Raw genomic sequence first — 16,996 nt, 5'->3', positions numbered from 1 at the left:
AGAATCTCAAGGAATGTGGGAAGGAATTCCAGATATTTGCATTGGCACACCCTCCCCATCTAGCATAAGTCCACAGCAGCCTGGGATGGTTATTTTGACAGCTAGGATCCCCAATTTCTTTGCTATTGGGGCAGGAGGAAAAAAAAAGTGCTGTCACTCTAATTATGTGAATGAGGAACTATGAGACTGCTTTATGACAGAAATGACTCAGCCTAAATTAAGTAGTACTTGCTAGACAAGGGACATGGGTTCCAAAACCCAGTGAATTGAGAGAGAGGTTGGGGACTGGTGTGTGTACTTGATGGTATGGGCCCCTTTTGAGGGCCTGGAACACCAATTGGACATCCTCCTCTCTCCACTGTTAAACAGTAGAGCTAATTTTGATTCCATTAGGAGTCCATCTAAAGGCTGCTGAGCTGAATTCATGTTGGGCCAATGGTGCACCAGCACTGGGGCTCCCCTACTATGAGCTGAAATTGCTAAGAGATGAAATCACTAAACAGCTGAATTACTGAGCTGAGAGCACTGAGTGCTGTGCTAACTTGTGGGGGAGCCTGAAGACCTATCACTAAGCGGCTGACAGAGTGGAGCAGTTTGCAGCATGTTGGAGCAGCCCATGGAACAGTGAGCGGAGTGGAGTGGTTTGCGGAGAGGGCTGGAGTGGCTCACAGGTTGGGTGGAGGAGCGGCACAGCTGGTGAAGTGGAGCTGGTCGTGGTGAAGGCTGCAGCAGAACTCCACGAAGAGGCAGAGCAGTTGGCCTTGGCCCACGTAAAGTGCCCCTTACCACTGCGTGGGCTCCACCCCTCATTTCCACCTAGGCTGAGGGGGTGTGTGTATAACTCTGCAGATAAACTTTTGAACTCTGGGGTGGCACTGACCAGAGATTTTGGGGTTGTTGGACTTTGGGGTGATTGGACTTAAGACCCTAAGGGGGAAAGGATATTGCCAAATGTACCTGGAGGTGGGTTTTTTGCTTATGGTGTGTGTTATAATCCTGTTTGTGGTGTTTCTCCAATGTGATGCCACATTGTTTCCCTCCTTCATTAAAAGGATTTTGCTATACTCAGACTCCGTGCTTGCAAGAGGGGAAGTATTGCCTCTTAGAGGCGCCCGGGGGGGGTGGTGGTATGTAAGTGTCCCAGGTCACTGGGTGGGGGCTCGAGCCGGTTATGCATGTTGTTATTGAAATGGAACCCCTGGATACTGAACCCGGCCCTTGTTGCTGCCAACTCAGAGGGGCAGAAGGGTTATATTTTAGTGGTTCCACTCTACTCATAAAGTGTAGGCAAAAAACTATTAAGGAACTCAAGCTACACATTTCACAGGAGAGCATTAAATCCCATCCAAAAAAAGGGTTTCATTAACAAAATAAGTTACTGACTTATTAGACTAAAGGTCACATAACTTTTCCATTAAGAAAATGTATTAGCTACTGTGAACTTGCTGTAGCTTTGGGTTTGTTATAAAACAGTGAATATAAAGGTACAGTAACTGAAAAAACAACAATAGTAATAGAAGCAAAGTTTGCAGCTTGTCTGTTTGAACCCTTTGTAGCTTATCTGCTTAGGATAGTCAGAAAAGATTCTATCTTTATCCTGCAATTGCTCCACACACAGAACTCCCACTGAAAATCTACAGGAATAATTACAGTTCAAATCCAGCAGTCCTTACTCAGGAACCACTTTCACTGAGTTCTGTTGTAGCTTTGTCTGAGTAAGGATTACAGGATCGGGCCCCATAAACATCTTAAAACCCCCAAAACAGGCTAAAAAAATAATTTAAAATAGGTTGATGAATATTACAGCTGAGACACTGGAAATGGAATCTTACTCTGACTGAATGTCATCCTGATGTACAGATAAGCACTTGCACATGCTTGGGCTGATGAAACTAAGTTTCTTAATTTAATCTGCTAAATGAAATTTGTTCATGCAAAAGCTCTTAAAAACAAGGATCCATTGATTAGAAGTCTTGTAATATAGTGCAATACTCATAAGCAGGTTTTAACAATATTTTGTTCTAAATTAAAAAAAAAAGTTTAAAGAATATTGCATTCCTTACTGTTTAAAATGCAGACTGCAAAGTGGTATATAACAAGGTAGCTTTACAGAATGCTATTCTGTTGTACAACTAAAATATCTGTCATTCTAAGTAGCTATGAAAAATGCTTTTACATTTGTAGATATTTCCCTCTCCACCCCCCCGGGCACTCAAGCATCCTTTTTTGTTATCCTTACCCAGTAGAGACCCAATGCCCTTCAATGGTGGGAGGCATTTGCACAGTGATTCGGGCTCCACTGTGAAGGTGTTTCAGCATGTGATGACACTGTGATTCCTTAAAAGCCCTCCATGCACTCTTCTCTAAAGATCGAGGGTGGGATCTGCTGTCTGGATGAAGAAGGGCAGAACCCTCTCCCAGCCCTGGGAAATAAAAGTATAAGTTAACCAGGGGATTCTGGCAAGGATGACCGATACTCAATCTGCTATACTGTTTATCTAGCAGTGCTAACACATTACGCGCTTGGCAATATTATGTGTTTAGGGAAAGAATTGATTATATTACTTGTCCCATGTGAAGAAAAAAAAAATTTTCTATTGGGAAATGTCCCTTTCTGCCAACAAATAACAAAGCCTCTGACTAGATTTCACAAATGTTGTAAAATGAGAGCTGGATCAGAACCAAAACTCTGAATTCAAATACCTCTGAAGTATGGATCTAGATTTGAACTTCACAACTGGTTCTTAAGTCTGTCAGTAAGAGGACAACCCCAAAACCTGGACCCAAGCCCCTCTGTAACTGTGGGAAAGCTGGATCCAGATCCAGACGTGATCTTTGTGGCTTGGGCCCACCTCTAATTTGAATGCTTCTATAATAAACTTGTAAATAAAGGCCACCTTTTAAAGTCAAAGGAAAACATATTCGAAGCACAGCCTCTGTACACAGGAAGCCTCTGTGATGATTGAAGTGGTCAATTAAAGGCGGATTCTGCTATTTTTATTTTCAGGGAAAAAGGAATTTCAAAAGCTAATTTTATCTCTAGCACTCAGTAATTTTGGTTTCTAGTAATGCATACATAGGAAACTCACCAGCAATCTTTCTACACAAAATTAATCAAACAAAATGAGTATGTAGCGTAAGAAAGAATGCTTCTTGCACTCCTTTAGGCTGCATGCTATATAAGGTGTAGGAAAATATGGATCAAGAGTAAAGCACATTAGGATTAACAAGTGAACAAATACGAATCTTAGATTACTGATTAGAAGACAGCCACTGTTTTATTAAAATAACTACCCATTACTGGTTTAACAGATATGCAGATGAACCACAGTTGAAAACAACCATATGAAGATAGGAAATATGTAATTAATAATTCAGCAGCACTTTCAATTTGTCTGTTGAATTTATAATAAATTCAGCATTGCTCAGCATCGTGTTGTTAGCATTTTATACCTTAACTTTCCCCTACTAGGTCAAAACACAATTATCTATTGGTTCTGCATATGGACAAGTTACAAATCTCACTGCTCCAATCATCTCATCTAATGAGCACAGGCACAGGCACACAATGAAAGCACCAGAGAGTGAGGAATAGATGTGGAAAACACACATACAACAGTGCGGTATAAATATATAATCACACTACTAGGATGTTTTGTGGCCTCTAAGTTATGTGATGGGAATAAAAGCCACCCCCTACTGGACCCTTATCTTGCCCATTTAGATGTATCTTGTCATGTGTGTATTATGGGGTGAGGCAGTGCAATATTTAATGAGCACAGCCTGCCACACCCTGAATAAGTGTTTCAGTGCTTGCACCTTTCTGCATCTTTGTACGTTTTATTGTACATAAGTACCCAGATGTGGGATCATACTTCCCTCTTTATATCACCTTAAGATCAGATACACCATTTGTCATACATTGTTTCCTTTTGGCTCTCCATCCCAGCCTTTGACACATCAGTAAATGGCCGGTAAACAACCATGCCACTGCCTTTACACATCTGTCCTTCCTGGATATAATGCAAGTGTTTGTTCCCATTCCTGGATGCTGTCAGAGGCTTGAAAGAGTATGGACATGAGCAGGATACAAGACCACCTTTGAGCACCATTTATCTCCTTGTATGCTTTTCCAAAAAATGGGGAAGTTTTGCAGCAGTATGTTTTCCTTCTTCTCCACCTTCTGCAGTGAGAATCCCCAGGCTGTTAAGGATACTCTGAAGGTAATGACAGATTCTAAACAAAACAATAAAAAAATAAGCTTGGTGCATTTTCATTAAGGAAAATGGGATCCATGATTCCAATTGCATAAAGAGCAAATGTGCTGATGAAATACATTTATTTATTCAGCTTTGACATTGTCCTTGGTGCTGTACAGCACATAAAAATCTGTTTAGATGTTACTGCTGGATCACAGCAACATGGCCTAGTATTTAAAGGCTTAATGAAAGGAGTGGGTTTTCATGAGAAATCTAAAAGAGTTGCAGCATGGCACACTGGGATAGGCAAGTAATTATTCACTTTGAATTATTCCTAATTTACAAGGGAAAAAAAACACAGTTACTGGATTTTAGGATTACTTTGGTGTATTAAGGTATGTTGCAGCACAACATGTAAAATAGTCTTTTAAAACCCTTTTTAGGCAAAGCACTTAAGGATGTGTTCAGCTTTAAGCAGGGAGTAGTCTCATTAACTTCATAGTATCAGAGGGGTAGCCGTGTTAGTCTGGATCTGTAAAAGCAGCAGAGAATCCTGTGGCACCTTATAGACCAACAGACGTTTTGGAGCGTGAGCTTTTGTGGGTGACGAAGTGGGTATTCACCCACGAAAGCTCACGCTCCAAAACGTCTGTTACTCTATAAGGTGCCACAGGATTCTCTGCTGCATTAACTTCATAGTATTCCTTTGGTTTATATAAAATGAAAAGATGTTGGCAGCCTCATAGTTAACTGTGTTTTTGTGAAATGGAAAAATGTGGAAGTTTTATTTAAAAGACCACTTTTAAATAACATTGGAGACCAAACATAATTACTGTATACTTAGAGCTTTGGCTTTCATTGAAAGGGATCCAAATGTGCTACTTTCCACAACAGAGGCAAATAAGGGGGTTTCACAATCTATACACATGTCTGTGGCAGGATAGCTAAGTAAATGATAAACAATGAAAGGGGCATGTAAGTAATTTAGACTCGAGATTTGACTTACCTTAAACTTATTATAAATTAGGAAATATCTTCTGGATCTGATATGTCTGTCTCTTTTTAAAAAAACAAAATTACCTACCTATTCCTGAGCTATTTGAAAGATTTCAAACAAAATCCACACTTTAAATATGACCCACAAAAATAATGCCATAAAAACTTCTTTTGGCTTTGTAGCTTCAGTTATTTAATGAACACTATTCAAAAGATGGCATCACTCATCATGCTGGTGCTTAAGCAAGATAGTAAGTCAAAAAGTAAAATAAAGAAAGCCATAATAATTGCAGCTCCATGAGAAATACAAAAGAAGAAAAAATAACCAGTGTTTTCTAGATGAAGAAAGGAAAACAAGTATAGGGACAGAAGTTATTTTCAAGTTCTTAAGCAATCGAGAGTAAAATAAGAATTTTTAAAGTATTAAGCTGTTGGCAGTGTATTCAGTTGGATAACAGTATTAGGTCCAAAGGCTGGTAAGAAAAAGTATTCTGTCTTCAATTATTACATATTCAATTTCACTTTTCAGTGAATTAACGTTAATATGATATATATATTTGCAACAAAAATAGGGACGTGGTAGATGTGGTGTATCTTGACTTTAGTAAGGGTTTTGACACGGTCTCGCATGTCCGTCTCAAACAAATAAAGGAAACAGAACTTAGGTGGAGCTACAATAAAGTGAGTGCATAACTGGTTGGAAAACTGTTCCCAGAGAGTAGTTATCAGTGGTTCACAGTCAAGCTGGAAGGGGATATCAAGTGGGGTCCTGTAAGGATCAGTTCTGGATTCGGTTCCGCTCAATATCTTCTTCAATGATTTAGATAATGGCATAGAGAGTACATTTATAAAGTTTGCAGAGGATACTAAGCTGGGAGGGGTTGCAAGTGCTTTGGAGGATAGGATTAAAATTCAAAATGATCTGGACAAACTGGAGAAATGGTCTGCAGTAAATAGGATGAAATTCAATAAGGACAAATGCAAAGTACTCCACTTAGGAAGGAACAATCAGTTGCACACACACAAAATTGGAAATGAGTGCCTAAGAAGAAGTACTGTAGGAAGGGATCTGGGGGTCATAGTGCATCACAAACTAAATAGGAGTCAAAAGTGTAACACTGTCACAGAAAAAGCAAACATTCTAAGATGTATTAGCAGGATTGTTGTAAGCAAGACACAAGTAGTAATTCTGCTCTACTCAGCGCTGGTTAGGCCTCAACTGGAATATTGCTTCCAGTTCTGGGTGCTACATTTCAGGAAAGATGTGGACAAACTGGAGAAAGTCCAGAGAAGAGCAACAAAAATGATTCAAGGTCTAGAAAACATGATCTGTGAGAGAAGATTGAAAAAAACTGGGTTTGTTTAGTCTGGAGAAGAGAAGATTGAGAGGGGACACGTAATGGTTTTCAAGCATAGAAAAGGTTGTTACAAGAAGGAAGGAGAAAAATTATCCTCCTTAACCTCAGAGGATAGGACAAGCTGCAATTTAAGCCCATTACTTCAAGGACAATTTAGGTTGGACATTAGGAAAAACTTCCTGTCAGGACGGTTAAGCACTGGAATAAATTGCCTAAGGAGGCTGTAGAATGGAGGTTTTTATCATTGAGATTTTTAAGAGCAAGTTAGAGAAACAGTTGCCAGGGATGGTCTAGATAACAGTCCAGCCAGGAGCACAGGAGACTGGACTAGATGACCTCTTGAGTCCCTTCAAGTCCTATGATTCTATAACTAGAGGTTAGCTCAAACTCAAAGGTTCTAGATCTGAATTCATAGACTAAATTCTGCTCTGTTACACCAAAATCAGTTAACTGGTTTAAATCCATAGCTATTTAACTGACAGCAAAGTTTGGACCAATATCCAAAGCTCTATCAAAATTTTGGCTTCAAACACTTGGAGTTTCAAAATTGAGACCCGGAATTTCTCAAGTTCTGCATGTTCGGATTTCAAATGTGGCCAATTAGAGAGTTAAACTGGAACATCAAACAAGACTCAAACCTAAATCTGAATTGGCATGTCTGATAACCGGGAAGTTCCTAATTTACACTAACTGAGACACATAGGGCTAAACTGTTTCTTCATTCACACCAGTGTAAATCCAGTGCAGCTTCCTTTTATAGCCCATTCTCACACAAACAACCTCATGTGGAAGCCCAAGTGCTATTAGGGTGACCAGACAGCAAGTATGAAAAATCGCGACGGGGGTGGAGGGTAATAGGAGCCTATATAAGAAAAAGACCCAAAAATCAGGACTGTCCCTATAAAAATCAGGACATCTGGTCACCTTAAGTGTTATTATCTGTGAGCATTATATCCTTGGAGGGAATCACTTAATATTAGTATTTTATTTCTGCAGCAAATTATTTTCAAGTTGGATCTTGTCTAAAAATCTTTCAAACAGATGAAAAATAATTGCCTAGATTAAGTATTTAGCTTTATTTATCTAGTCAATTGCTTTGCACAATATACATTAGAGTACAGCTATCTCTTGATGTGGGAAAGTGCTAGATAACCTCTATGACAGCTTTTTAATTGCAGTGCAAACTTGTGTAATTACAATGGAGACTGTAACATCCCATTGCCAAACAAATGTGTGTTTACACTTACCATGTTTTCCTCCACTATTATTTCTTTATACTTCAAAGGGCCCTTACAGGATTGGGACATAAATAAGACATACCATAACAAGGGATTACAAACAAAGGATTGGGGGCAGAGAAGGTTGAAGTTTACAACTGTAAAAGATAAGATTTGCTTTTGTTTCACATGTACCTATTACGTACACACACAAGAAAAGTAGTTTTTAGATATAAGTCTGCAAACAGACCTGTAGTTTAAAGGAGGGAAATGCCCAGTTTGTAATGCTGAAGTTACTGAACAGAGATACAAGACGAGGATTTTAAGATGTAACAATTAGAAACTCTGTCAAGGCTGACTGGCCCAGAATTAGATCTTCTGTTATTTTATGGCACAAATCCTGATGTCCTTACTCAACACCCAGTACTGAAATAGTCTGAGAATCTCTTGGGGGAAGCTGAACGACTTCAAAACCTAGTTAAATCAGTTCACTCAGCACCTGGGAGAGTTAGGCCTTCAGTGCTTACTCTTCCAAAACACCTGTTTCAGTCAACCATTGAGTAGTGACAGCAAGAACCTGAGGCCCCTATAACTTTTCACATAGGTAATCTACTGAAATTCTTTGACTTTAATTTTTAAGTAGACGCGTTTGTGCTCTCTTCTTTAAAACAGAATCAGTATCCTCAGATCTGTATTCCTCATGAGCCACTTCACAACAAAGCTGGTATGCATTGTGGAGAAATGAATGGATTTGGTAAGGAGAAAAGTTTACAGCTTTTTAGGGTTATGCTTTCAAGGTGTTATAAAATACTGTATAAAAATTAATTTAAATATCATGATAAATTCTTCGACAGTGCCCTTTAATGTCACTTAAGCATCATTTACCAAAAGGGTCATAGGTGCTGTACATTTAAAAAAAATTAAAAAAATAAAATAAAAATAGCAATCAAACCTGAGTCCAATGGCTCAAGTATAAATTCCCACCAGCGTATAAGAGAGGAGGAGAATTGTGGGTTCAAATCGTTTCCACATTCTGCTGTTTCATATAAAGTGTTTTAAGCTGTTTTATAAAACGAGCTCTGTAATGTTGAATTAAATTTTGTACTAGAATGGACCACCATCACTGAATAAAGAAAAAGCAGTGGCATCTCAAGTGTGTATTTCTGTAAACCATTAAGGGTTCGAGTCTGTCTCCACCACAGTCAATGGGAGCTTAGCTGTTGACTTCCAGGAGAGAAAATTGGACCCTAAATACAACACAATACATAAAGTAGAGCGACTTTGCCCTTTTTCAAGCAAACATATGTTCTATACCACAGACATCTACACACATCTATTCTATACCATAGGTGCTGGAACTAGGGGTGCTGCCACACCCCTAGCTTGAAGTAGGTGCCTTTATATACAGTAACTCCTCACTTAACGTTGTAGATATGTTCCTGAAAAATGCAACTTTAAGCGAAATGCTAAGCAAATCCAATTCCCCATAAGATTTAATGTAAATGAGGGGGTTAGGTTCCAGGGAAATTTTTTCACTAGACAAAAGACACTATATATACACACACAAATATAAGTTTTAAACAAACAATTTAATAGTGGTACACCGTGATGATGATTGTGAAGCTTGGTTGAGGTGGAGGTGTCAGAGGGTGGGATATTTCCCAGGGAATGCCTTACTGCTAAATGATGAACTAGCAATTCATCAAGGGTTAACTCATTAATGCAGCCTCACTCTACAAGGCAGCAGGCATGGAGGGAGGGGAGAGAACACAGCAGACAGAGCCAGACACACACACCTGCGTGTGAGAGAGAGATGCACATTTCTCCTTCAAGTAGCTGACCCCAGTCTTAAGTACACTGCCTTGTTAATTAGATCAGCTTGCTGAGATCAGAACCCTGTCCCCCCCTGCTCTATGGAAATGGGGTAAGCGGGGTGTGGGGGGAGGGAACACCCTGACATTAGCCCCCCACTTCTCCCTTCCCCACATACAGCAAGCAGCAGTCTGGCAGCAGCTCCAAGGCAGAGGGCAGGAGCAGCACATGGCAGTGAGGGGAGGGACAGCTGAATGCCAGCACTTGCTAGCCTGCTGGGCAACTGCAGCACAAAAAACTTAGGGGAGCTGCCAGTGTACCCTGATTCCAAGCCCCCCACCAGCTAGCTCCAACAGGCTGCTCTTCCTGCAAGCAGTGGACAAAGCAGGCAGCTGCCAAACAACATTAGAAGGGAGCATTGCACAACTTTAAATGAGCATGTTCCCTAATTGGTCAGCAATGTAACAACGTTAACTGGGACGACTTTAAGTGAGGACTTACTGTACAGGGTTTACAGTTCGCTTAAATGGCTCTCAGCACCCCCACTATAAAAACTGTTCCAGCACCACTGTTCTATATTACATACAAATTAGGGAAAAAACTCAGGGAAAACTACCATTAAACTTATTGGAGTTTGAGTAAATACTGCAGGACAGGATCCTATACCAAAGTAATCATGCAATCTATGTACAGGAAGCATATACTACAAATGTAACTACAAAAGTTGCATTAATAACAAAGTATTAGAAAAATTTCAGGTATTCAAGACAAGACTTTCTCCGTCATTTTCATTGATTTTATTTTTCAGTTTACAGACAACACAATATCATTCTATTTCAAAACAGTCTATGTATATATACATAGCACAAAATCCAGCTCTGTTGCACCTGTGTAAAGTTACCATAAATCCACTGAAAGTCAGAGTTACTTCGGATTTACATTTTGTTTTAACTGAAAGTGGAATTCAGCCCATGCTGCTTATTTTTCTCTCTCTCTCCCCGTCTACTTTCATGCTTGATATAGTAAGCACTGAACAGAGGGAACTCCCTTTCTGATTCGTCTTCTCCTAAATCCTAACTGAATTCAATTATTTTACTAAGGCGAACATACATCTCACAGCTCAAACTTCTGCCTTGCCCATCTCTATGTATATGGGACATTGTATTTTAATGAATGAGGCAAAAAACAATGAAATTTATAAGAAAGGAAATAAAACACTTCTATCCAACCAATTTCAGTGACACTATTGGAGCACTGAAATTATGTATGAATTTATTTAGTTTTGCATAAAACAATGAATTCTGCCTTGAAAAGTCTAACAGTCCTGACTTAATAAACGTCATTAAAACTGAATATTTTAGTGGAGGATGTTATCATATAAGGAACCAATTATTTTATTTAAAGTTTTAAATACATTACTATAACAATCACATATTCAGCAACTCTATGGTAATTTCCTCACATTTGTAAGATAAATTAGTCATTTGAAAACAAATTAGCTATTTTGTTTTGAATACACTTTACTATAGCTCTGATTAATCAGGTTTTCTGGAGCTGAATGTTTGCAGCATTTGACATCTGAAACTTTTGTGGCTTTTCATATAAAAGCAAAGAAATACTGATAATGGACAACTTCCAGCTGCAAACCTCTTGACATTCTACAGGTTCCATTTTGACTAATGAGTACAATTTTTTCATAATGATAACTCAATATTAGGAGCAATGTTGCAATGAAAACATGAGCTTGAGTCTTACACTGCATTTACATAGTTTTACTTCCATTAAATTAACAAACAGCACTTTGAATTAAAAGGGGAAAATCTCTCTCTCATTTCCAAGCGCAATCCAGTTGACTGGAAGATAGCCATGTGATCTAAAAGACCTTTGGAAAAAGCCCCAGGGCAGTGTAATACGTTTATAATGTTTAGAGATTATAATCAAACCTAGAATGGGCAAAACCTAGATTAGGCTAAACCACATCTTTGGGCATTGTATCCCACTGTTTGTTCCTATCTCAGCCCAAGGGGGCAATAGTTTTCCACACTAAATCTTTGCTTCAGTCCCTATGTTATTGATATGTATATGTTCACAAACAAGTTTTCAAGTTGTTTATTTCTAAACAGTATTTAATAGGTATATTTTGTTGTGTGATACACAACTGCAGATGAAACAGGAAAATCATCTATTTTTTTCCATTTTCTTTTGGCAGCTGCTGTTTTTATCTGGTCATTGGCCTGATTGGTTTCCCATTTGATGGAAAAAAAATATGATTTTCCTGTTTCGTCTTCTTTTGGCAGCTGTTATTTTGATCTGATCATTGGCCTTGATTTGTTTCTCTTTTCAGCCAAAGTTTAAAACTGCTCTGTAATTCCAAGCAGATGAGGCTGGCAGTCAACCCTATAATTATAACTTCTCTCTTCACCCTCTAACTTCAAACATTCCATTTTGACTTTTAGATTCACAGATCACAGAGTTTTAAAGGTACACCTTGGCGTCCAGGCAGGTCTGGCTCAACTAGACTTGTTTACATAGTCTATATATGTTTTGGAGGAGAGGTGAGCAAATGCTCTCTATAAAAACAAAACACACAAATTTATTGAGCACCATCTGTCTGTTTAGCTTAAAACTGTACAAAGAAAGAAAGACAATTCCCACTCCAAAACAGACAATTTTAAGAAGCGCTTTAAAGTTCTGACTCTGGTCCCCTGTTCTAAGGCTGGATCCTGTGGGGTGCCCAGTTTTAGTATACTTGAAAGAGGCACCTCCTTTTAAAAGTAGACTTTAGGACCTGAGGAAGTTTATTGAAGAAGGCTGGATGCTGCAGAATACAGTACTTCAGTATTAGGCATGGTCCTCAAAATGCTGATGTAATGAATAGGTTGAGACACTGAGAATATCTCACCAAAATTTTCAAACATGGGTGCATAAAGGGAGGCCTGTAAATATGTATTTAGGCACCTAATTAAATAGCCTAATTTTCACTGGTGCTGAGCACCCTCAAATACCTTTTAAGAAAGTTGACACTGTGGTGCTCAGCACTTCTGAAAATTGGATGCCTAAATGTGGCTTTAGGCATCCAGCTTTGACCATTTAAGTGGTCCATCTTAAAATTAACTTATCACTTAAAATTAACCCTGCTTCCACCACAATGCTGTTTCCAAAGACTTACACTCTAGTGATATGTTTAGGTGGGGTCAATGCAGAAGTTTGCATATTTTAAAGTAACAGGTCCAAAGAGCTGTAGTGTTCTAAATCAAATTCTTAGGTGCACTAAACCCAGTACTAACATTCTTTTATCCAAACTTTCTCAATAACTACTCCCAAGTCCAAAGAACAGCTCTTAGGAAAAGCCTGCAGGTGAAATCCTGGCCTATTGAACTCCATAGCAAAGCTCTGGTTGAATTCATTAGGGGGTAGAATTTTACTCAGAGCCTCTTAAAGCAGCATTGGATTGAGCCCCCAGATTGGACGCAGTGCCAGAGCTGGTACAGACATATATTTTAAATTACAAGAACTTCATAGGCAACTGGTGGGGCAACTTCCATGTCATCCTGTTTGTAGAAGTTTGACAAACTGTTTTATTAAGAAAGATTCTTAGTAATGAGGGTTTAAACAAAGTAAATGAAATCATTGTATGCTTTGACTTTATATATCAATGTACTTCCTCTCTAACAAACAAGAAAACTTAATCATGTGGCCCAACTATCCACTTCCAAGAAAGGCAGGCATAAACATGCATGAAACTTTTCCCCATATGAGCCTAGCTCGGTCCTTCAGAACCTCCTACAATTTTTGGCCACATCAAGAGTCACCCAACAGGCTCTGGAACGCTCTTGAGACCGACCACAATTTAGGTTTTGGTTTTTTGTTTTTTTTTAATTAAAAAAACTTTCTTAGGACATAGTCTGGAAATCCTACAGGGGGTGGGGGAGGGAGAGAGCTCTTCTGAGAGTTGATCTTGGAAACGAATCACACAACTCCCCTCCCTGGAAAACGCCACCGTATTAAACTCCTGTATTGACGCCAGCAGCATAATGCTGCACCGCTCCCCCACCCCCATTGCAGCCATCCTGGGAGAAGGCAACGGAGCCTTTAATAGTCTTGTAACAGCCATTAACCCCAAGGGGAAATCGCCCCTCGGGCACTTACCATGCAGGAGCAGGGCTGGGAACAGGTATCTAACCAGGTTGCAACAGGGAAGGGACATTTCCAGCTCTCCACCCCCTCTCGCCTTATTGCCTCTCCTTCCTCGTCTTCTTCTCGGGCGCCCCCCAGTTATCCGGCCCGGGGGCTGGTGGGTGGCAGGCGAATGATCCCTTCAGCTCGGACCTGACAGCCAGGCAGGCAGGAGAGGCTCTGAAGGAGGCGAGCCGGGGGCGCCGCAGGCAGGGGCACTAGCCCAGGCAGAAGGTGCCGCCGGATCCTCCAGCCGGGGGAGCGCTCCCGCCTCACCGCCAAGCCCCCGGCGCCCGCCCGGCCGCGCTCACGGGGGGCCGGGGGGTCCCATCGCTGGGCACCGCCTGCTGCTGGCGGGGCGGACGTGCTCCCTCCCGGGGAGGTGCGGCGCGCTCCGGCTGTCACGCCTGGGGGGAGCCTCGCTGCCCGGCGTCCGCTGGCTCCCGTGCGCCCCGCTCCGTCCCCGGCAACTCGTCTGCTCGCTCGGCAGCGGCAGCCGCGGCGGCTCCTCTTCATATCCCCCTTCCCGCGGCGGGGCGGGGCCAGGCCGCGGGGACCCCGCGCTGCCGGAAACCAGACACCCGGGCACGGGAGGAGATCAGAGGGCGCGAGGCCGCCCCCTCACCCCTCCCGCTCGGGGGGGGGGCACCTCACCAGTCTGCCCCCCAGCCTCCTCCCGTGCAGCGATCCGCGTGTGCCCTTCCTGCCTCGCAGCCCCCTCTCCCCGCCATCCGGATCCTGCAAGGGGGCACACAGCTCCCTCCAGGAACTAGGGGACAGTGGCAGAGGAGCGGGAGTGAGGCTCAGCTTGGGTCCCCCTGCCCCTGGCATTCCAGGCCTGGAACCACCCATAGGTGCTGGAACCAGGGGTGCTCAGGGTGCTGCCACACTCCCTGGCTTGAAGTGGTTCCATCATATACAGCATTCACAGTTTGGTTCAATGGCTCTCAGCACCCCCACTATACAATTGTTCCTACACCCCTGGAACCACTATGGGAAATAGTAGGGGAAATCATTTGCCAGTTACAAATAACATTGTATTTGTAAATAATGTGTCGGGCAAATGGGATCTAACCATCTGTAAAGTTGGAAAAACAACTGGGAATAGTTGTTCATCAGCTGGCTGGGAAAATCAAAATCAGCCAAACTATTGGCAAATACTGTTCCACCAGCTGTACTGGAAAGGAATGAGTCTTGCCAGCAGTGTTTCACTTTACTGTATATAAATAACATTTTCAGACAGGTATAAAAATACAGATAGGCCTGAACTGCAAGGGTGTCTAAGACATACATTGATTAAAATAAAAAAAACAAAGTATATACTTTTGCCTGAAAGGCCTTAGGCAACATACATGTGAGAGAACTGTTAGAAATCCCAGTGTAAATTAGGCATGTTTTAACTAAAAAGAAACTTCTAAGCTCCCTTCTTTGGAGTTCCATTCTGCTTCTTGCATTCCTCCATGTCTGTTGTTGATTAGTTTTGCTTTGAGTCTAGCTTTAGGCCCCAGTCATGCAAACACTTATGCATGTGCTTAACTTTATGCATGTGAAATCAGTGGAACTACTCAGGGGCCTAAGGCTAAGTACATGCATGTTTTCAGGATCCAGGGCCTTATTTTGTAATAGCCACTGGCCAGAAACTTCCTCTTTTCATTTTTCCTTGTGTTCAGTTCCTGCACCTCATTGCCAGAAATGTGTGACAAATTGGAGAGAGTTCTGGGGAGAGCAACATAACTAGTTAGAGTTCTGTATAGATGAACTAAGTAACAATTAGCACTTTCATAGTACTTGATGTATTCAAAGGGATGTACAGACATTAATTAGGTAATCCTTCAAAGACCCTCGTGAGATATGTGTAAGTATTAATATGCCTATTTCTACCACGCAGGGTGGGGAACTGAGGCAGACCCTAACAGAGAGCCAAGATTAGAACTCAGGAGTTTCTGATCTCAACCTTGCTCATTCCTTTACACAAGTGTTTCCCAAACTGTGGTTTGCAGAGCACTTACTGGAGATATGTACTGATCAGATGGTGTTGGCCGTCCTCCATATTGCTTGCTAAGTGAGATAAAATGAAGAGCAACACTTGTTTGTTTGTTTTTAAAACTGGCGAACATGCTTCTCACATTAAAGACAGTTAAAAATATACAAATATGTACCCAGTGTAACTTTTCCACATTCAATTAATTGTTGTAGAAGCCACAAAGGGATGCTTCACGATCCTGCATGGGAAAAGAGAATTTTTGGCACAATATCTCATTTATGATGCAGGACACACTAAGAATGTGTTTGGAAATCCTGCTTTACACCATGCTGCCTTATGAGGAAAGACAAAAAGAACTAAATAGGTGTAATTTGTCAAAACAATAAGTGAGGAGGGACAGAAGTCTGCAAATATTTAAAGAATGTAAATGAGGAGAGAAACAATTTAGGATAACAGAACAGACCACAGAGTAACTAGAAATATTGGAATTAAATGAAGAAAGAAGAAAATGAAGGTGACTATCCAGAAAACTTTTCTGAAGGTGCTATCTGTTTGACTGGGGAAATGGTGGATGTACTTGTACTGCTAGCAACAATCCTACTTTGGTAGGAAGAGGTACCAATAGTTCTCTTTACTCTATAGATTTGTGATTGAGATAATGGGTAACTTCAGTGAGTAAGGAAGGATCAAATAAACAATGAAAAGACAATGTTTATTTAAATATGGTAAAAGCATCTGCATTTATGATTTCTGAGGACCCGACGACACCCAACAGAGCAGATGTAACCCCAACAATGAGCTGTCATATGAGACATAACTGTCCTTCTGAGCAACGAGGTACTGCACTGCGGACAAAGAGATAGTGTAAGGACAAAAAAAGGATGTTGTGCATAAAATACAATGTGCAACTGTCGAACCCAGGGACAAGATTATTAAGGACAAGTTACACAGGTTAGAGGTAAGCCATTTTGTAAGAGTCACCTTTGGCACAGATACAGATTGTGGCAGAATGCAGTCTGTGGGAGAAGGCTCTGCTAGTATAAATTACCTACTTCTGCTACTTAATGAATGCATGTCACTTCAGAGCCCAAAGAGGTTCCTTACTGTTGCTGCCTTGTCTCATCCAGCATATTACCACATCTTAAAGAAGCAACAAGTCACAAGACAAAACAGCCTGCGGCTGGAATGTGAAAGATAGATTTGACTCAGTCATTACAACAGAAGTGAAGGACTAGCAATCATGGAGCATAACAG

General features: G+C 41.0%; 1 protein-coding gene across 1 annotated transcript in view; it reads right to left on the bottom strand.

The window, feature by feature from the left end:
* The window catches only part of APCDD1 (APC down-regulated 1), a 43,841-nt gene extending 29,823 nt beyond the window's left edge, over nucleotides 1-14,018 (bottom strand). The window contains exons 1-2 of the mRNA XM_032773999.2: nucleotides 13,732-14,018; nucleotides 2,240-2,423 (exon numbers count right to left, since the gene is read on the bottom strand). Coding sequence (XP_032629890.1) covers nucleotides 2,240-2,423; nucleotides 13,732-13,789 — 242 coding nt within the window. The 5' untranslated portion in view covers nucleotides 13,790-14,018. The remainder of the gene's footprint in view (nucleotides 1-2,239; nucleotides 2,424-13,731) is intronic.
* Nucleotides 14,019-16,996: the final 2,978 nt, after the last annotated feature.

The sequence above is a fragment of the Chelonoidis abingdonii genome, chromosome 2 (assembly GCF_003597395.2).
Source record: "Chelonoidis abingdonii isolate Lonesome George chromosome 2, CheloAbing_2.0, whole genome shotgun sequence".
In the NCBI taxonomy this organism is placed as follows: Eukaryota; Metazoa; Chordata; order Testudines; family Testudinidae; genus Chelonoidis; species Chelonoidis abingdonii.
This window is presented reverse-complemented; position numbering and strand designations above follow the sequence as displayed.